We start from the raw sequence: 20,981 nt of genomic DNA on the forward strand, positions 1-20,981 counted from the left end.
TAACTTAGTAGGGGCTGCTTTTCCTTAAGGCCCACAATGAAATCCTCAAGTCCTTCAGCCCTGTCTAGCTGCCATAGACTCTGTTCCCCAACACTTTATTGCCATTGAGCATTGCCCATCTTAACATAAGATTTTCTTTTCTGAACAGAATAGAATTATCCCTAATTTGAATTCCACGGCGCAATGGAAACAGCCTGTAAAACCTTACAAAGAAGCCAGTTCCCTCCAGCAGAATGGAAGATATATTGGGCTTCAGGACTGTGCAGAGCAGAACATAAAATTAAAATAACAGACATCATAGAGTTTGATAGCATCTTCCAATCTCAAAGATCCCAAAAATACATTACTAACTGCGACAGCCATTCCTCTGTCAGATGACAGTGTATCTCCAAAGTGAAGCGTACAGTCAGGAGGGGAGTTTAGAAGTCTTTATGTAAATGGGAGCTGTTTGCTGAATGCTCTCAGTCCTATGGGGAGCCCAGCAGCACACCAAGGTCAGAGCAGCCCCTATAGGTGCACCTGCTGCTCCAGCCCATCAAGGGTACATCTGCATTTACTCTCACCGGCAGAGAAACACCATCCCATAAGCGTATTTTCATCAGCATTATAATTCAGGCTCCTCATTTTCTTTGCTCTCCCCTGTACTTAATGGCGAAGGAACACATTCTGTGGTTAAGAATTGGTATTGCTATAAAGCGGCGTAATAACAACATCCTTCCTCAAACCACAGCTCCCAGAGGCTCCTCGTGGGATGGTTTAATCGAGAAATGATAGTTAATAGATGCTTTAGCAACTTCATTAGTGCCTTCTCCTTCTTAGCTCCAGTTTTAGAGGAGATAAAAAGAAAACGAGCATGAACTGTTCTAAAAAGCCACTTGAAGCTCCCAGGTCAGTGCTGGCGAGTCAAAGCAGACCAACAGAGGGGGGTGATTCTGAAACTCTCATTCCTCACTTTTTATTATATGTCTTTTACAAATAAGCTTGGTTTATCCTTTATCCTCTTTGGGCAGACATGGGAGAGTCAGATCTATACTCAACTTCCACACAGAAAAACTAATTCTAAGAAGACGGTGGGTTTTTTTTTTGTCCTTAATGCAAAACCTAGAATTCAATTTTTAGGTCTCTCAAATACCTCCCGATGCTGATAAACAGGAACATAATCCAAGCAAAATAAGTGCCTTGAATCCTCACAGCTAAATTCCAATTTCTGTGCAAATTTCCAGCGTTGCCTTTCCAGTCCCAAGAGCCTCAAACATTGCACAACAGATAGGAAAGGCAGCGAACCCGATCTGTTCTGCTGAGTACATAACATGTCACGGAGCGCTGCTGAGGAAGGTGCAGAATTAGCCACTGAAGCACCTCTGTGATCAATGGCAGAAACCACAGGGCTCTCCCCAGCCACACAGCGGGGCTCCAAGCCCTGACATTTGCTTTAGCAGCTCTTGCTTTCCGAGTGTTAATTTGCTCGTGCAGCATTTCACAGCTCTGGAACAGCAGCAAAGCACGGCACCTTGGAATCAGAAGCCCAAGTACCTCCTTATTTCTCCTACCTATCCTGCAAGAACCTCCTGGCAGCTAATAATAAAAGGGAACCAGTGTGGTCTGATTCTCAGGTGGTGCTGTGAGGAGCCAGGAGTTGGACTCAGTGACCCTTATGGGTCCCTTCCAACACCCAGACAGCCCACAACCCCCAGCCAATCCCATAAAACAACCTTCCCTACAACCAGGGAGACCCCATTCTGCATTTCTGTGACTCATGCTCCCCCTGGTTGTCCTGGGATTTGGTTGAGCAAAGTAACAGGCTGCAGAACAAGGATCCGTGCAACCTGGGACAGCAAGCAGATGCAACATGGCAGCCCCTTCCATACGAAAAGCATGACTTTATTAGTTAATCCTGTCCTCGTGGCATCACAAGTGCGCAGCTATGTATGGGAACCCACAGGACCAGAAGGGATGGCTGATGGTGGGCATGCAGGATGCTTTACCAACATGCAATAGCATCCCTCCCCAAAACCAATAAATATATAAACAGGATTTCATACTTCCTCAAAACGGATTTCAGCTTTGGCTATATGCCCTCTGCCACCCACCTTCTGTAACCACTTTCCATCCAATTTAATGCAGTACGATAAATATGAGCAAGGCCTTCATGCTGTCCTCACACCGCTGGACAACCCTGGCTGCAACCACAGCTCACGCAGCTCTAAACTGCCTCACTGAGATGATAATTCCCTCTGCTGGGGCAGAGGGAAGAAAAACTGCTGCAGGTGAGGACTGGAAATACATCATTTCACTGCTGGAAATGCCATCCCACCCAACACACCGTGTTCTGACCCATGGAGGAAACACATGAGGACTTATTGCAGAGCACAGCATTAAAGCATCTGAGTTGGTATAGAGAATTACCCTAAGAAGGGTGAGCAGAAGTGGGACAAAACCTGCCATGACCAAACTTTGCTTTGCTTGAACATCCTGCCAGCCAAACATCAAAGCACATCCCACCTCCCCAGGGTTTTGCCTTTCTATAGGCACTTACAGGACAAGTAGGAAGGAAAATCCAAATGTCACAAGGAGCCACTGGAGGCCAGCTGGGATAAAAGGGACGTGGCAGTGCCTGCTCCTCCAGCACCCCATGCCAGGACGGTGCCAAAAGCCACCTGCATGCACCACATGCTCCTACACACCATACATGATCCATAGGGCTGCACACACACCGTTACCTGGGGACACGTAGGAAACTGCTGCCAAGGTAACACGGACAGGAATACAGAGCAGCCAGAGGAACACCACAGCCAGGAACACGGCGCCTTTCCTCAGGTTATGTTTCCATTTCCTCTCTCATAACCCTCCTTGGTTATTAACATATCAAATATTGCGTGTCTATAATTTGACATCTTTTTGCATTATTTTTTTTTGGAGAACTAAGATCCAAGGTTTTCACAGCTCCGCTGAAAGAAAGAAATTCTCATTACTGACGAGGCTGAGAGATTTCTTACACAAGGGCTCTCCAGAGGAGACATATTTTTGTGAGTCAACAGCATATGTCGCTCTCAGAAAATACAGCATCTGAATGAGATATTTCCCCGCTCCTTTTATTTAACGAACAAACAGAACCAATCCTCAGCACGTCCCCTCGCAGCTCTGCCTGGTGAGGCAGCAGTTAAGCCGGTGCTCAAACTTCTCCACGACAGGCAGAGCATTTCCCAGCACTGCCACGGGTCCAGGGAGAATGGATGTGCAGGGCAAACAAAAGGATTTATTTCCCTTCTTATGATAAGATGACAATTCAGGAGCCCAGCAAATCCTGAAAGAGAAGTCTCAGGAGGATGGTCTCAAACAGAAATGAGCCTGGGCGCCGCTGCTGCTGTTTTGCCGATGGCTTTTATATCCCCACAGCCACCAGCAAAGGGAAGACTGGGTCCCGGGGGGGAGCAAGGTTTGGTTGCAGCTCCCACACCATGCACCCACCTCACACAACACCTCCTGCATCATTCGTCCCATTGCCTATCACTGTTATCCTTGCAGTGGCAGAATCAACAGAGGGAGTGATGCAAGGGAGGTGAGGTGGAACCGCTGGGACCAGGCACAGTGTTCTCACCCACAACCATCCCCAAGGTGGCAAAGGGAGATGAGGACACCAAGGTGAAAGCCTGGTCATGGTGGGCTGCGGCTGCTGTGCAATGCCACAGAAGAGAAACTAACATTTGCCTCCAGTTCCCCATCATGTGTCCGAAAGGCTTGGAGTCAACCCAAGGGCATCCACAGGGGCTGCACGTTTGTGCGTGGAAAATGAAAGTTCTCTGAGAACCACCTCCAAATACCAACACTGCACAAATGCTGTACCAATAGCACTGCATCTGTACATACCTAATGTCCCTGGGCTCCAAACCACATAAAGAAAGTAAAATCAGCAAGCAGAGGTATGCCAAGCACCTCCTTTACAGGTGCAGGATAAATACAAGAAGCATTTTATCCCTGTAGCTCCATTTTGCTCAGAACCAATCGCACAGCCCTTCCACTCCAACTCAAGTCCAGCCAACACAGAGCAGGATGCTTTGTGCCAAACGCTCAATGACATCCATACATTCATGAACTAACCCAACTACCACTCGATGCGATGCAAAGTGTTTGGCGGTCAATAGCCGCGAGCATCGATCCCTGCAAGCAGCGTTCCCCAGCCCCAGCCCCCCCAGGAGCCTCTGCCTGCACAGCTCCACGGTCACCGCCATCTCCCGCAGTCAATGCCATCGATGGGGCTGCAGATGGAAGCCCAGCGTGCAGCTGTGGTGCCCACAGGGGTTGCTCAGCAGTGCTGCCTGCACCCGGCGATAGGAGAGGGTTGGGCAGCAAGCAAAGCACAAGCAGGGAGAGGCACGAGGAACTGCTGCAAGTGAAATAAACAGCGAGTGATCCGCCTTTTCTAAGAGGTTTGTAGAGATTCAAGTCCACTGGTTATTATTAAAAGTGACCCACAATAGACAGAATAAATCTTCAGCTTCTGTATTGTGGCCAAATAGCTCCAAACCTGTTTGGGAAGGGCCCACTGTGCATCCGCTGTGTGTGAGCAGTGGGATCCTGCCCGGTGCCTCCAGCACCGCAGGGCTGCACACACAGCATCATCGTGGGGCCATGCATGTCCCAGCAATGGCTGATGGGCACCGCCTGAGCATCCCTGTGTCAAACGCTGTCAGAGCAGCTGGGTCCTCAACTAATAGCTGTCAATCTCCATTTGTGTGCAAAGCCGCGAAGAGGGCTTTTATATTCCTCGTAGAGATACGGAGCAGGCACTCTGATTTGGCTTTAAATGAAAGCATGAGATAATGTTGGCTGCCGGTAAACCTCAAAGACAGCATTTAAACAGCAGCAGAAACATTAGCAAAGACAAGAAATAGGCGCCTTCGGGTTGTTAGACCTTCAACTCTGCAACCCACATCCCACAAACTTCTTAAGCACACTGCAAGGCCCACATCCATCATCACTGCCATCCCCCAACGGGACCACGCTTGGGCAGAGGACGCTATGTAAATCTGATGGCACAAGACATGCTATTCTCTTAGTGATTCTTCTTAATTGTATTGTTATTTAGAGGAGGAGACCTGGGATGTACAGCCACAGCTCCTCCACTGCAGCCTCTGCCTTCAAGCCATGGATGGCACTGCTCAGCACCTTCCTCCTGCAGATCGCAGGGCAGTTCTCTAAAGCACCAGGTGTGGAAAGGTGCTGGTAGGAAGTATGGTTACAAACAACAACAACCACCAGCAGAACCCTCGAGGTGAAAACCTCAAGTGCAGCAAAGCGATGGATTGGATGCAGCCCTCCAGCTACACCACCCCTGTCGCGTCGCTTCTCTTCTCCCCTGAAGTTAAATTGAGGCAATTTTCATGAGTATGTTAAATTGGCAGGAAAAACTCAGAGCAAAGAACAGCTTGTTTCTGCTTTGGAAATCCCTCTCTCAGCCTCATCGGGGTCCTTGCCAGTACCCAGCATCTCCTCCGCCATTAAGTTATGCTCTGTGCTAGCAGAAACCCTCACTGAAAAGAAAAAGAAGCCATCAGTAATGACTCAGCCCTCATTGCAGGGTCACTTATGGGGATTTCAGCTGCCCATCACGGTATGAATGAGGACCTCAGGCTGCCCGCATCGATCCCACAGGTGCTGATCTGATGAAACCAAAGCAACGCCCAGGGTGTGATTTTCAGGTGATGGGAAGATGTAACGCTGCCTAAAATAACCCCCAGATCCTGCTGCAGAAGGGGGACAGGCACACCAATGTGTGCCTCTGCTTTATTACACACAGCAAGTGCAAATGCTGATGTTAAAACCCAACTGAGCTTGTCCTGCATGGAGAACAGAGCTCAGTGTGCCAAAACGGGACCCAAAAAGCTCAGAGCTCAGCACAGCCACATCTCCCTGCCCACCACAGCCCACCCAAGCTGGGACAGCACCAGGCACACAGGGCAGGGACAGAAACACAGCAGCAGACACATGGATATCAGCTCCTCACTCTCCAGTGAGCACCCTGGGGCACCCCATGCAGCTGGAGCATCCCAACCCCCTGCAGTGCGGGCAGACCCAAGGCACAGAGTTCTTTCATTTGCAGCATCTGGTTCCTTGGCAGGCTCCTCGGGCTATTCTGTCCCTAGCAGTTAAGCTGTCTCTAGCTCTGCTTCACAAGTTTGCTGCTCTTGGCGTGTAGCAGTCTTTTCTCATCTTCCCAGTCCATTATTTTGGCTGAATGTTACTCTTAGAGCACAAGAATCAGACCACTCTTATCTCCCAAAATAAGCAGTACCCGTGATGCTCTTTCAACACAAGCACTTGTTTTACTTCCCAGACACACTCAGGTGCCCACAGCCACTCTCACAAAGCACCATGCACTTGCAGCTCCATTGCAACCACCAAGACACCGTGAGCAACCTGGGAACGTTTGTATGGGTCCCACTCCCCCGCAGTGCACAGGGACACCCCACAGCTCCATCAGGAGCTACGAGCCCCGTCCAGCCTGACCTTGAGTTCTTCTCTCCCAGATCACAGCAGGGACACACAGGATCATTCACCCTGGGACTCAGGGTGCATTTATCCCTCCTGAAGGAATAATCCCATAAAGGAAAAATTACAACAGATCTCAGAGCATTTAAATGCATTTCCATAACCATTCATAACAATTCCCAGACAGCAGCCTTCATTAAGCTGGAGCAGAGGCTGAAAGCACCAATTAGCAGCAGAAGCATTAAGGAAGAAGGATGGTAGTCATCCCCAAGCTGCCTGGCTTTGCTGGAAGCAGCACAGGTCGGTGCTGGGGAGGCAGAGCACGACAGTCAGGACACAGAACCAGCTCAGGTCCCACGAAGGAAATAAAATGACTCTTTTTCCCCCCTCATTCTCTCTACTTCTCAACAGATTCCTTAGCTTTACACTGTGCAGTCCTGTCAATGGCCCATGGCAGCACCATCCTGCTGCTGAGCTCCCATATACAGCAGCAAAGTCACCGACTTCAACCCCTTCCCACAGATGTAACCTGCTGAGCCCCATTACAAGCTTGGTCAAACCAACAGCAAAGATCCTGACCAGCGCAACACGCAAACCAACAGACAAGATCAAATCAGCTATTTAGAGGATAAGTGTTATGGATTTTTGTTTTTCTAAGAGCCACGAGCAATTATTTTTTGAGCACAGAGATCTCAACCATCCATTTATCCCAAAAATAAAAGTGGGAGAAAGGGGAAATGATTGCTTTCTTCATTCTTTGTCAGGCTGCCGGCGCTGAAACAAAGTCAGAGGGCTGCCAGGAGATCTGCTTTGATCCAAGGAAAAATCGTCCTCAAACATTTCAAACCCACAGGGGGGGAAAAAAACAACAAGTCAAATCTTTCCACCACGATTCTAAAGATAAATACCTGAGAAACAAAAGAATCCCTCCTCCCTCATGCACAGGGTGCTGCTCTTCACCCCAAACACTGAGGGTGAAATGCTGTTGGGGTGAAGCAAAACTGGACCAGGAATGGCCAAGCCCGACATCATCATTCACAGCGAGTTAGAGATATTAAAATACATATATAAAAGATTCTACATCAGGAACCAATTTACTTCTGCTGCTCCACAGAGCAATCGTGCCCCAGGACCTGCAGCTAAATGGCTGGAGCTCACGAAACTGGAACAGCAAAGGCAGCAGCAGAGAACTTGAATAGCTTATGAAATTCAATTGAAATTGATGGCTGGGAAAAGGAAACATTTAACACCCTGCCAGGTTAACGTCAGAGCACACACACGTGTGCACATATACGTGCACTGGGGAAAGTGGGAGCTTGTTTTCTGCATGCTTACACGGCCATGACCACCACAGTGCTCAGGGAAGGAGACAGCACCTTCCTGCAGCACTTTAACCAACACTTGGGTATTCAGCACCCCAGACCCACCTCTATGGGATCCTTTAACACAAAGCCCATTGTTTATGAAGGCAGCAGCGCACTGTCTGCAAGGCTGGGAGCCCACATCCATGCAGCTGCAGCATCTCCACTGCTGGGGAGGTGGGAGCTCACTGCTGGCTGCTGCTGTGCCTTCAGGCACGGATCACATCGGTACAGAGCCCCATCTCTGATGAGCAATAGAGGAAAATTGGTGACAGGGGCGTACTTCTCTATCAACTCCAAACTATCGCTTTGCAGAGGATTTTCACAGCTCAGCAGAAGGTGGAAAGAAAGACAAGATTATAACCACACAGCAAAGAAGAACATAAGTCATTCTAATTTGCTTACAGTCATCTTCTTGTTGGTTCGATCTTCTTAGATGAAGTGCCCTAACTGGATCCCCGTCAGACTCAGACAGCAAAACTCACATCAATGGAAGATGGATGTGGGTAAAACATTTAGGATTGGGCTCCCAACTCCTCCAGGACCCCCAGTGTGTGTCTGCTGGGGTTTGCATTCACTGCTGTGATCACAGCAAGCACTCAGCCACACGGAGGCAGATCTCTCCTCCATGGCACTGCCTCTAACATCCTCTACTTAAAGCAAGAAACCTGCAGCAGTTTTGTTCCTTTAAACACCAGGGGGCTGATTACTGTGCAATGAACTCAGGTTCCTCCCACCATGAGGACAGATGGGCTGCTGCTCTGCAGCCCCTCCACCTAAGCAGGGCTGAGCCTCAGGGGACCTTCAGCCCTAACCCTAATTGCCAGCAGTGAGAGACTCACTAATGGCCCTGAGCATCATGAGGCACCTCCATAATGATGGGGAAACATGGGGTCAGGAGGAGAGCAAGAGCAGGGCACTGAGCACCAAAGGGCTCAGCAGGAACCCACTGCTGGTCTCCATCCCATTGAAGCCAAGCAGAAGCCCACAGCCCTCAGCCATGCCCTCCTGTACATCCCTTGTGTTATTCACCCCTGCTCAACCTCAGGGAGCAGCAGCGAAGCAGAGGAGGAAGCAGGCAATTCCCGGCCATCTGAAAGCTCCCTTTCTAAATCAAATCAATTTTTCTAACGTAATTTGCCTAATCTAAATCACTGACCCGTGCATTTTCTCACAATCCTTTGACAAGAGCTGCACCAATTGAAGCAAAGCTAAAACACTTCAACCAGACCAATTCATAGGAGTCTTTAGAGGAAATTCTTTCATCGCTGTAATTAATTCTTTAAGTACCACAGTGGGATGCTCAGAATTCAAACCCAGTCCGAGGAGTAATGATTATACTAATGGGAGAAGCTACGAAGTAAATAAATGCGAGTGCCCCGCTGGAAGAGAGAGCTTTCATAGGAGATAAGGGCAGGATGTGGTCCTGCACACTGACTGGGGCCCAGCTCACACCAATGAGCTCAGCATTGCATATGCAGATGGCTTTGCTGTGTGCTATACAGATGGGCACTGAAAAGGTGTGGCTGCTGAATGGCTGTGCAGCACAGCCCCTATAAGGACAGCCCTGCTCCCTACACACCAGGGCTGGGGGCTGATTTTCAGCATCACCTCCATCTCTTACCTTGTGCCAAAGGCTGCCCCATAACTCTTTCAATGGGGCAGAACCCCACTCTGCTCTTCATGCCCATGGGCACAGTGCCCCCAGCACACAGACTGCAGCCCAGCAGCACCTGCTTCATCCCCCTCTGGGAGCTACAGATGGAAGAATGAATCACATTCAAAAAGGGGGGGAAAAAAAAGAAAGAAAAATGCCTCAACTGCAATAAAATTCGAGCTGTCTTCTGTTTCACTTGCTTTTTCCTTCCTTAACGATGGAGTTGAACCTTTCTTTGCACCGATATCACGGTAATAACTTTCAGCTGGCTACTCCAAAGCAAGAGACAGAAAATGAGTAACTGAGCTGCATTAACAAAAAAGAGGAGGAAACCTTTGTATATTAATTCTCGTGGCTGTCAGAGATGAGGATTTAATAACATTGGAAACTAAGCTGCTCCATTACTTCAAAGAGTAGAGGAGGATGCCTTTGTGCAAGGTGAGAGCCAACGCAATGGCCTTCTCTGCACCTGTGGAGCACAGCCCATGGCTCAGCACCACCAGCATCCACAGGCATCACCTTTTGTTGGGCTGCTTTGGAAACTGAGCAAGCTGAAGGTCTATAAAGGATGGCATTACATTGCCCCTCAGTAGAGACAAGTGCACCTTGCCTGCCATTCCATCACCAAGATTTGGGAAGAAAGAGCTTTTAAAGACAGATAATAATCATAAAATAAAGGGAGAAAGGCGGACTCGAATCTGGAGCACATGATAAATTCATGAAGCTTTCTGAAGGCTGTCAGGAATCAAACACGTTTACGTAAACAAAGAGAAGCTGGAAGTGTGAGGCAAGAGGATTTCTGGATAGCGTGGAAGAAATGTTAATATTGGCACTGCACCTGAGCCTGCAGCCCAACCTGTGTGAGCAGGAAACCCTCCGTGCATCACAAGGCCATTCCCAGCACTTCCAGCATCCCAGCTGGGAATGGGAAACCCCAGAGAAAGGGGACACACAGGGATCCCCCACCCCACCAAGAGGAGCAGGTCCAGCACAAGGCAGGTCAGCTGGGTGCTGATCTCACCCCTGTGAGATGATAGAGATAAAAGCTGGAGGAGGGAGGACGGGGATGCCTGCAGTCACAGCAACTCACATCACAGCATGAGAAGTGCACGGAACGTGTCTCACCACCACACTAAGCTGCCTTAAACACAGAGCTGACGGCGCTCGGGGTGAGAGCTACGGAGCCCCTTATCAACCCCTGTAATAATACAGCACATTAATTGGGCTGCATTGATTTGTTTTTTAATGTAACTGTTTTGGCATCCAAACCTCAGGAGAATCGATCGATCGGCTGCAGTCAGGTGTCAGCGCATGGAGCTCTGCAACAGAACCTGATGAGCTGGAGAAAGCAAACAGAACCCAGGGCAATGTGGGCTCTCCCCTCCCAGAGGCCCCACGGTGCCCAGGTCAGAGCATTGCCCACACGATGCCCGAACCCACAGCACCTTTACCACCTGCACAGCAGCAGCTGGAGGTTGGCACAGACTGAAAGCAGAAGCCAAACACCTGAAATACATTGCCCTGATGGGTGTCACAGCTGGAGGCAGCCTGGTGATGTCAGGCCAGCCCCAGTGCCCCTCAACCACATCCATGTGAAGTCTGATAGGGGCAAAATGCTGCAGCTTGCACTGACGTGCAGCAAATAACCCACAACTCCAGGGCTGCACTCTGCAAACCTGTTGTACGTACAGCAGCCAACACAGCTGCTCCTTGTTGCTCCTGACGAGCCTCACCACAACATGGAGGCACTCGTTATGCAAAGCAACATGGGGACAAGCACCCCAAAGCAAACACTGCCTGCCCCACAGCTCTCCTTCAGTCTGAAGGAGAGACCCCCTATGGAGAACTATGGACCAATATCTGTGGCCTTAAGTCTCGTGGCTGGATCACGACCTCCAGCAGCTGCCCCATGCTGAGCACACCTGGCTCAGCCCCATAGAGAGCCATAGGGAGCTACAGCTCACACAGGTGTGTGTGGCACCCACTTGCTGTGCCCCCATTGCCCACCCCCACAGGGCACAGCCCGGCCCGGCGGGGGGCTCGCAGCCCCAGCCCGCTCCCAGGCGGCTTTCCATATGCTGAAACACTCGGAGCCGTGCTGGAAGCATTACACCCACAGCCCGATCTCACCATGGTAGCTGCCCACACAGGAGGAGAGGGGAACAGCAGAGAAAAGATTACCATTAACGTGGCAAAGCAACGAAAAAAAAAAAAAAAAAGAAAGAAAGCAAGAAAGAAAAGGGATAAGAACACATTCCTTCGCTGCTTTTAACTCTCTCCTTGGTTAAACGCAGAGCGCTCAGAGCGGAGCATCGCAGCGCCCGCAGCAAAACATCGCTGTGCCCAGCGCCCGGTGCGATCCCCATCACAGCCCGGGCAGGGCAAGGCCCCTCCAGCCCCATATCAGCCCCTTCTCACATCACTCTCCTCACCCCGCACTCGCTGCCCGCTCGGTTTCTCCCCCCCCCCGGTTCGTTTCGGAAGTTTCCCGGAGCCGCGGCCGAGCGGAGCAACGAGCGACTGCAGCCCCAGCGCTCCGACACCGCCGGGCTCCGAGCGGCCAGTGCCGGGTACGGCAGGAGCGGAGCTGCCCCGGGAACCCCGTCCGAACCGGGACCGGGGGCTGCAAGAGCAAGAAGGAAAACGTAGAAGGTGTTACAACCCCTCCAAGGGCCCGACCTGCCCGCAACCCCAATTGCGTTACAAGTAATTGCGAGAAACCCCTCGGCAGCAGCTGCACAGCGCGGTCCCGGAGCGCTCCCCGTAACCCCCCCCCAGCGCTCGCGGACCCCCAACTCTTCCCCCACCCCCCTCAATGCCCCCCGACACGGAGCGGGCAACGCACAGAACCGCGTTCGGAAAAGCAAAGTGGGATGAGTGGGAAGGGGATCAAATTAATAATGAGGAAATAATAAAAGAAATAATAAGAAGGGCAGAGTTGCCGGGTCGCGGCGGACGGGTTACCTCGGCAGAGGAGCAGCAGCGGCGGCAGGAGCAGCGCGGGGCCCGGGGGGAGCATCCTCGTCGCTCCATGCCCAGTAGTAGTCATCATGGTGCTGATTTATGGGCGCGGGGCGGGCGGGGGCCGGGGGTGTCGCGGCGCCGCCGGTAACCACTCCCCCGCCGCTCCCCCGCTCCGGAGCCCCGCGGGGGTGGGGATGGGGATGGGGATGGGGACGGGGACAGGGGATGGGGGGGGGGCACGGCCCCACCGCCCCGCTCTCACCGCCGCATGGCTCCGCTGCCCCCCGCTCACCTGCGGGGACGGGACGCTGAGCGAGAGCTCCGCACACGAGCCGGACCCGCTCCTCCACCGCCCCTCACCCCCCGCCCCCCTCCCTCCCCCCCGGGGCCCGCCCGAGGCCGCTGCCCCCGGGGCCCGGCCGGATCCCCCCGAGCGGCGGCGGCGGCGGGGGCTGCCCCGGGCGGCCCGAGCGGAGCGGAGAGAAGCGGAGAGAAGAGAACGGAGCTCGGTGGGGCGGAGGGAAGAGCGCGGCTCCCCCCTCGCGGCCAACGCCGTCACTGCGCGGAGCTGCCGGGCCGGGAGGGGCCCGAAGGGGTGGGACGAGATGGGGGCGAGAGGACGGGAAAAGAGAGCTGCAAACGGGGGCTGTGAGCGGCACTGGGCTCCTCCCCGGCTTTGCAAACACCGAGTTGTCCCGAGGCTGTTCTGTTGCACTATGATGAACGTACCACACTATGAACGTGGTACCAAATTGCAGCCTCCTGTTTTACTGCTGCACCCAAACAGCGATCGCGGGCTCCTCAACATTCAGATCGTACAGCATCCTTTGCTTCTCCCTTCTTTATTTGCCCTAATGGCTGCTCGTAAAAGCCACTTTTAAGGAAATCATTGTGTACGGAAGAATCAGTGCGTGCCCCAGAGATGCTGCTATCTGCATAATGACGAGGAGCCTGATTTGATCTCTCAGCTTTGCCAAAGCGAAGAGGAGCGATCTCACACCGCGTTCCTGATGCCCTTGAACCGAGCAGAACAGTGGCACAGAAGCACAGATGCTCAGCGAGGGGCTGCTTCGTGCTCATGCGGCTCCGCAGCAGGTGGAGCAGGTAACACAGATCAGCAGCTCCATCAGAAGCAGCTGGTTGTTATTAAGAGTTAACTTTGCATCAGCTTTCCATGCTGTCACCTGCGCTGCTCGGTGCCATCAGGTGGGGGGACATGAGCAGCACAAAGCCCTAAAGGAAGGGCTGGGAGCTGCTCCAGGCCAGCACTGATATAGAACAGGGATCTACTCAGTGCCAGCCCAAGCAGGCAGCATCTCACACCCCCATCCTCAGCAATTCAAGTCTGTCTCTAATGAAAAGGAGAGACTCCTGCCACCAGGAGCACTGCAGAAATTAATGGAGATTATGGCTGTAACTACTCGAATCGAATGCAAACCCATGCGTGGCACGGCCCCTTTTGCAATATTAGCAGCTTGTTACAGCCCTGTTTACAGCTGGCCTTGCCTGATCCGAGCCCAGCAGGAATGAAGCTAATAGAAAGCGAGCAAAGTGAATTAGGAGCAGAGAAGCTGCAAATGCCACAGCACGAAGTGCTCCCCATCCCAGCTGAAACACTGTGTTGGCACTGAAGGGAAAGCACAAGTGGAAGCAGAGCTTGCACAACTTATTGCTCCTTCCTTCTGTAGGAGCTGCATGGAGAGCTCAGGGCACAGCACAGCCTGCAAGGTGTCTGAACACAGCAATGGTTGGGATGCAGAGATGAGACCTGAAGGCAAAGGATCCTGCTCACAGCTCTGCAGGACAAGGGGCTCCCAGGCACAGAACTATCGATTTTGGCTTCTACTTTAACAAATGAGAGGGGAAATTTCCACTCTTTACAGCAGGAGACGCTCTGAATATTTATGTTATTGTTCACCGATGGGGAAAGAAAAAAAAGAAAGTGCCATAAATGCACATATTTGGTGACCCAATTTGAGTGGCTCATTACAATCAGATCAAGCTAATTGCCAGCCTTGTATTTCATTTGGCAACTTGTTAAGCTAATTGAACAAAATAAAACTAATGAACAATTATAATGAAGTTTATAATTAGACCGTTGGAAAAACTCAGTGTGAGAATGTTTAAGGCATAATGAATGTTTGGGAGGTGGGGGGGGGTCAGGCAGTGATGCCAAATGCTCCTTCCCAGGTCTGGAGATGGTTGTGTGTCACTGCTCCCAAATCACATCAATGCAGCGTAATATTAAGTGCATTCGTGCCCTTCACGTACACACACATGGCATTTAGCAAGTCTAAATTCAGGGCTGAGCCTATTAGAGGGGCAGATGAGAGCTCCTTGCACTGCCATGCGGGTCTCAGCCCTGTAAGGACAAAGCTGTTGTGCTGCTCCAATGCAGAACTGCATTGGCAGTTAGGAGCCAGGGAGACAAACCAGGAGGAACAGAGTGAAAGAAGGGAGAGCGATTGCATAGGAATGCAATGGGGTGGCACCAAGCACAGCTGGAGCAGCAATCCCAGCACACAGCAGCCTCCTCGTGCTGCTCTGGGCTTCTTCCTCTGTTCCATGTCCCCTCAGAGCAGCACGGCTCAGCAAACAGGAATAAACCCTCAAGCACAGTGTGAAACAGGCCCCGCAATGCTGGATAACCCGGGCCATTTACAGCCTCACTTGGCATTTGCATTAAAGAACAAACCCTGGACGAGAAGCTCTCTCCATGCTTTACACTGCTGCATTAATTCATGAAGTGTCGTGTATCCAGCATATTTCATTATACATAAGAACCAGGCCAATTAAAACCCTCAGGTGAGTACAGCAGCCTCACAGCCAGGCACACGGAGCCGGACCTGCCTCAGCTCAGCTCCCTCCTGCAGGCAGGTCATTTCAGTTCAGCATTACCTTCCTGTAGCTAACAGCAGCTCAAGAGGTGCTCCAACTGACACCAATCAGCTCAGCAACAGCTTGGCCATGCTGCACCAAGGCTGTGCAATTTGTGCTGCAACACACAGGGCAGCATTGAGCTCCTTTCTGGTGACCCTACAAACCCCCCCAAGCCCTGCAGCTCCATCTAAGGATGAAGCTGTTACACTCCACTCCAATATTAAGTAATTTTAATATTACCTTCATGTTCATTTGCCTGCGTGACTGACTGCCCTGCCTTGCCAGCAATGCCCTGGCATTGGGAATAGGCAGCACACACCTGATATCTGCAGGAGATCAAATTAGATCTGTTAAAGCTTCCTATTATTTCTCCAGTATAATACAGGATTAAAAAAAAAAGCAGCCTCTAGGGATTATATATGTTTTTAGCATATCTGTACTTCTAAACTATCTTTAATTAATGAAATATCCCCAAATTACTTATTAATACGGGTCTGTGGGCTTTGTAAACTCCAGACATTTTGCATGAATTAAAGAACAATATAATGAAGTTTTAATGAATACAAAGTCAGAGTTAATGTAAAATTTATATATAGCACGCCAGAGGGGAAAGAATTTCAAAATACTTTTAATCATAGGTTATTGGCAGCCAGATTGCTCATTCTTATCCTTTCCTAATGGGTGCTTGGTATTTATGTGCTAGTATTTATCATGCCAGCATCTATACTGTCCAACTTGGTACGGTTCAAAAAGTCAAATGGAAGCCAATTCATTTGAAGATTCATTTGCTAATGAGGCAATTCCTGAGCCCCGCAGTGGGTGTGGAGCTGCTGCCCACCATGGCTGCGTTGGATTGGCACAGAGGGGCACTTTCACCCTTAGTGAACGAACAGCCACACTCAATGAGCTCTGCAGCATCATTCAGCTTACAGGAGCTGGCTGTCATCTGTCACCGAGGGGAGGAAACTACAATTCACATTGACTGTCTGCAGCAAAACATCACCATCAGGATCTCTTCAATTCTGCCCTAAGCAGAGTGTGCCCCTTCCTCACAGATATACCCCAATGTATTGCAGCCTGCAGCTCCTTCCCTGCCACCAGGCACCTCCTGTTTACCTGTGACCTTCTAAAGGAGCCAGCCATGCATATACAACCAGCACCCGTGTTTGCTTGTCTTAGGCTCCACACCAGAAAGAAACAGGATAAAACTTCCTGAGAACAAACATTTTGCTGTAGGGACAAGACTTGGCTTAAACACATTAAAATCAGCAGCAGAAATTAAGCTACAAATGGTTCCATGACAACCAATCTAAAGAAAATTAAGACAATAGCTGAGTGAAAGTGTAAACAAATATATTATATATATATAAAGAATCAATTTATTTTAATTAACTCTATTACCGTTGAATGCATTCAACACAATTGTAAGGACATCCATTATTTTAATGCATTAAATACTTAACCCACAAAATAGTGCAGGAGGTGCTGACTGCCAGAGGTTCGGTACAACTGCTGCCATTGTATTTTCCTTGTGGGAAAAGAAAACAATGATTTAGTGCTGCCATTTTACTGTTTAACTATGCTCACTATGGTATTTTTCCCTTTATGAACTGGAAGGGTACAGAGCTAGAAAACATTTTAGTCTCTCACTTTCATTGTGACATTTAGTAAAAAAAAAATGTTAGAAAACCAACTTTTAATAAATGAACACACTAGAATCCTTCAGCTGACCTAACAGTGGATTGCTGTCAGTAAGGAACGTCAAAACAAGGAGGCAAATGCTGCCTCCATGTACAGCGATGTTAAACTCAGAGTAATTGCAGTCTATTCCATGGACAGAACCCAGAGCTGCACCAAAAACACAGCAGCGATTGCTCCTCCACCTTTGGAATCCCCTGAAGTCTGTGAATGAAGAGCTTAAAACAACAGGAGGGTTCCATCACAAAACAGAGCAGCAGTGACCTTCAGTGACCTATTGTTAAATAGCTATCAGCTATTTCAGGCCTGGAATTACTCTGAGTCAAGTCAGATTTAGTGCATTATGATTCGGCTCCATAAAAACATATAAATGCACAGCACACATAAGATGCTTCTGTGTTTCACAGACGAGTCATTACAACTGCTGCACTTTTCCTTGCAGGTGGCTCTAAAACGCACACATGGAAAAAAGAAAAATGCTAAAAATCCAGTTGTGTTTTGTTTTAAAAAACGTGAACATTTTATGAAAGAAATATTCTATAATCGACTGTAACATCTGCTAATGGTGCTCCCGTTTGATGGGAATCTAACCAGAAACAACTCATTTGTCATATATATAAAAATCAGAACAGGCAGGTTCCTCCTTCCAGGCTGGAAAAAACTCCAGGCCGTATGGCATATTGAAGCAATAAAAGGGAGCTAAGCTTTACCCAAGCCTTTCATAATGCACTTTACGAGATATTTCTTCTTCTTTTAAAAGAACCACTGGTATTAAATAGAGCTTTTTCTTTACATACAGTATTGGTATATACAAAACAAACACGGAACAAAGACAGATGCAAAAAAAAAAATAATAGAAATAACCCTTAAACACGTGGCTTCAGAAATTCTGAAGCTCAGGAATATTTTGGTAGAGGTCCAAAGTCTCTGGGTTAGAGAAAGCTCCCCGCTGCTCCACTTCTTTCCCCGCAATTATTTGCTTCACGGCCACTTCCACTTTCTTCCCATTTATCGTGTACTGAAAAACAAAGCCAGCAAGGACAGAATTACACTTTTTGTGCAGTGTTTTCATGGAAAGACTAATAAGATTAATAAGAACACCACCAGCTATCTAAGAACCCAGCCATAGCGCAGCCTCGTGCCAGCCCTTTGCTGTTACATCTGATCAGTGTTTATCAGGTCAGGATGGGACTATGAAGATTTGCACAAAGAGCCCACGGTGTTTTTCAACACCTGGAGATCTCATGAAAAACAATGCTTTGTATAACTGAAGCAATGGGCACCGCAGCACAGCTGTATGATTTCCACCAGTAGGCAATGGCAGTTTAAAGTCAGGATTAGACAGGTTTTTATCCCCTGTCAGAAAACACAAATCTATTAGTAGCAGAAAATAGAAAGAGGCTTCCCTTTCCTAGCAAAACCTTCAAAGAAAGATAGGAGACAGCTTTGATGGCTTTACCACTGGAATATTTACCTGAAATGTAATTAAAATTCGCTCCATTTTATATTCAGTCAAAGTGTGAACTAATTAATGATCTAAGCAGGCTCTCCTGAGGGACAGACCATCATAAACACTTCACTGCCATCAACTTTGTGCTGTACATCCAAGTGATTTATGCAGCTTACAAGTTCAATGCTTCATGCAGAAGCTGAACCACAGCCTGGAACCTTCACCATTTGTCAGGTGCAGGGGTTTTTACAGTCATGCTATGACAACATTTTAAAGCTAATGCTATTGGAGAAGAGTGGCTTGACACAGAAATAACCCAACAGATCAGATCCAGATCATTGTGTATTATGAAGGTTGGCAGTCCTATGCCCTGGACTATATCCATATGCAAACCTCACTGGCAGTAGATGAAGTTTCAGAGCATAAAATGATTGATCTGAAGCCTCAAACCTACATGCATGTGGCCTCGAGACAAGCACAGCCTGCATCCCCATCCTGCAATAAGCTGCCCATAGAGCTGTTGAGGAGGATGCAGTATCAGAGAGGACTAGGTAAGAGATGGGCCTCCCAAATAAGATTTCATACAGCAAAGAGGAGTAGGGTAGAGTACTACAGCTCACAGCGCCAGAAAACTGAGCATGCAGTGCCTTTAGCTGTACATTTTTCCTCTCTCCCTTTCAGAAGGGGAAAGAGTTTTAGTTATTGCTACTTGGAAGACAGTGATAAAGCTCCATTTTAACTGGCTAAACAGATATACAAGTGAAACGGTTTACAAAAGGATTTTATGAATTTGCTCGGTGCTCTCAGCTTTCATAAGCATGTCATTGGAAACTGGAAAACAGAAACAAACCAAGCTTATGGGTAGCGTGAAAAGCTTAAGTTAAATTACCTTCCTAATATTTTCCTTTAAAAGACTTTAAGTATATATTACTGGGGAAAATGCAGCTCGTATATTTATAAACTGAGAATGGGCATTTTTAGGTATTGTTAAAAAAAACAAAAACATGCTTAGCTGAAAAGGAGATGAAATGATGTTGCTAAGCAACACAGACAAACTATTTATAAAGCTCGAATACACTTTTGAGATGCTAAAATTTCCATGCATGTGGGCTTGAAGAGCAATGACAACTGCTCCTTAATTACTATTCAAGGTGACAAAGGGAAAAAAAAAAAAAGTAGGCAGCATTTTTCATGACATACCGGAATGCCTTTGGTTTCTAGAATGAGGCTTGGAACATGCCTGGCAGAAAGTGCTACACGGATTGCGTCTCGGATTCTTTTCACCAGATCCTCGCTGAACGCGTGGTTTGAAGCCATCTTCAAGAAGAGTATCACCCTTTCCTCCCCATCTTTGTTGTACTGAGGGACACAAAGGCTATCGGAAACCTCCTCAAAGGCTTCAACTGGAAATCAAAGAAAAGTCATTTTTTAGTACGTGTTTTTGCTTTATTCTGAATACACGATTTCTGGCCTTACATTACTTCCTGAGATGTACAAAGGGAAAGCAGACTTCCTGGCCAGGTTATTCTGCAAGCCTTGCCTCCAGGAGCTTTGAGATTCTAACTCCTGCTCAGGTGAAGTTTTAAGGGCCTACTTGTACATAGGCCCAGGACAACAAAAACGTACAACTTCTGGAACTGATGATGGTTTTTACACAGAACTTTGGTTCTTCTCTCAATCTGCAGTTGCTGCTCAGACAGAAATCTAACATGTCTGATCACATAAGAACAAGGTGTGGCAACAGGTGTCCAAGGGCAGATTCACACCTTGGCACGCAGCTACACAGCCCTTCACAAGGCAGACATTTGAGATACGAAGCAGTTTGCATCTTGACAGCCTCATGGAGCCTGCACTAGATTCAAAATCTAAGGATTCAAACCAATCCCTGCTAAAACTGCTATTTATACTACAGAACCCTATCCCCTATTCTGGGGAGGCAGAACCAGACGTCAGTTGTACCAGGCTAAGCCTTCCAACACAAGAAGCCTGTTACCCATTTAAAGTACTGCAGTGCTGAAATGGAGCATGACCCAGGGGCAGCTGCCACAAACACCCACACAGCTCTTCTCAGGGAGCCTGATCCTCCAAACCTCACACAGCACTGGGAAGACACCCTTCCCAGCAGAACACTATTGAAATTGAACAGGCTTCAGCAGTGCAATGTAGCCTCCCCATTCCCTTTGCACTTTTGGTTTCACCTCCAATCCTTTTCAATCAGTTATTGCAACATGAGCTCAAGTACTTATTAGGAACAACGAGATGAAACAAAATAGTGTCAAGAGCTTGGCTGAGGGAGAAAAAAAAAAGAATAGCTTCAGAAGTACTCTTTAAATTTGATTGAAATACCTGTAAGATCTTGTTATATGAAAGCAACATCTTACAGAGAACGTCTCAACAAGTCACCTCCAGTGCTCCAGATACTTTAGGATGGCAACCAATTTCAAGTCTACAGGGCAGACTTTTATTGTTCATGTTAACACGC

General features: G+C 48.7%; 2 protein-coding genes across 4 annotated transcripts in view; both read right to left on the minus strand.

Annotated features, from left to right (window-relative positions):
* LOC107321483 (transmembrane protein 132B-like) overlaps positions 1-12,802 on the minus strand; it is a 168,987-nt gene extending 156,185 nt beyond the window's left edge. The window contains exon 1 of one of the 3 annotated variants that reach the window (XM_015878432.2): positions 12,472-12,802. In XM_015878432.2, the coding sequence (XP_015733918.1) occupies positions 12,472-12,559 (88 nt within the window). In that variant the 5' untranslated portion in view covers positions 12,560-12,802. Of the gene's footprint in view, positions 1-2,536; positions 2,686-12,471 lie in introns of those variants that run through there. The other 2 variants (XM_032447854.1, XM_015878433.2) reach the window with 2 other exon arrangements.
* Positions 12,803-15,963: 3,161 nt separating this feature from the next.
* The window catches only part of AACS (acetoacetyl-CoA synthetase), a 33,036-nt gene continuing 28,018 nt past the window's right edge, over positions 15,964-20,981 (minus strand). Inside the window, exons 17-18 of the mRNA XM_015878361.2 lie at positions 19,700-19,902; positions 15,964-18,067 (exon numbers count right to left, since the gene is read on the minus strand). Coding sequence (XP_015733847.1) covers positions 17,930-18,067; positions 19,700-19,902 — 341 coding nt within the window. The 3' untranslated portion in view covers positions 15,964-17,929. The remainder of the gene's footprint in view (positions 18,068-19,699; positions 19,903-20,981) is intronic.

This window comes from Coturnix japonica, chromosome 15 (assembly GCF_001577835.2).
Source record: "Coturnix japonica isolate 7356 chromosome 15, Coturnix japonica 2.1, whole genome shotgun sequence".
Lineage (NCBI taxonomy): Eukaryota > Metazoa > Chordata > Aves > Galliformes > Phasianidae > Coturnix > Coturnix japonica.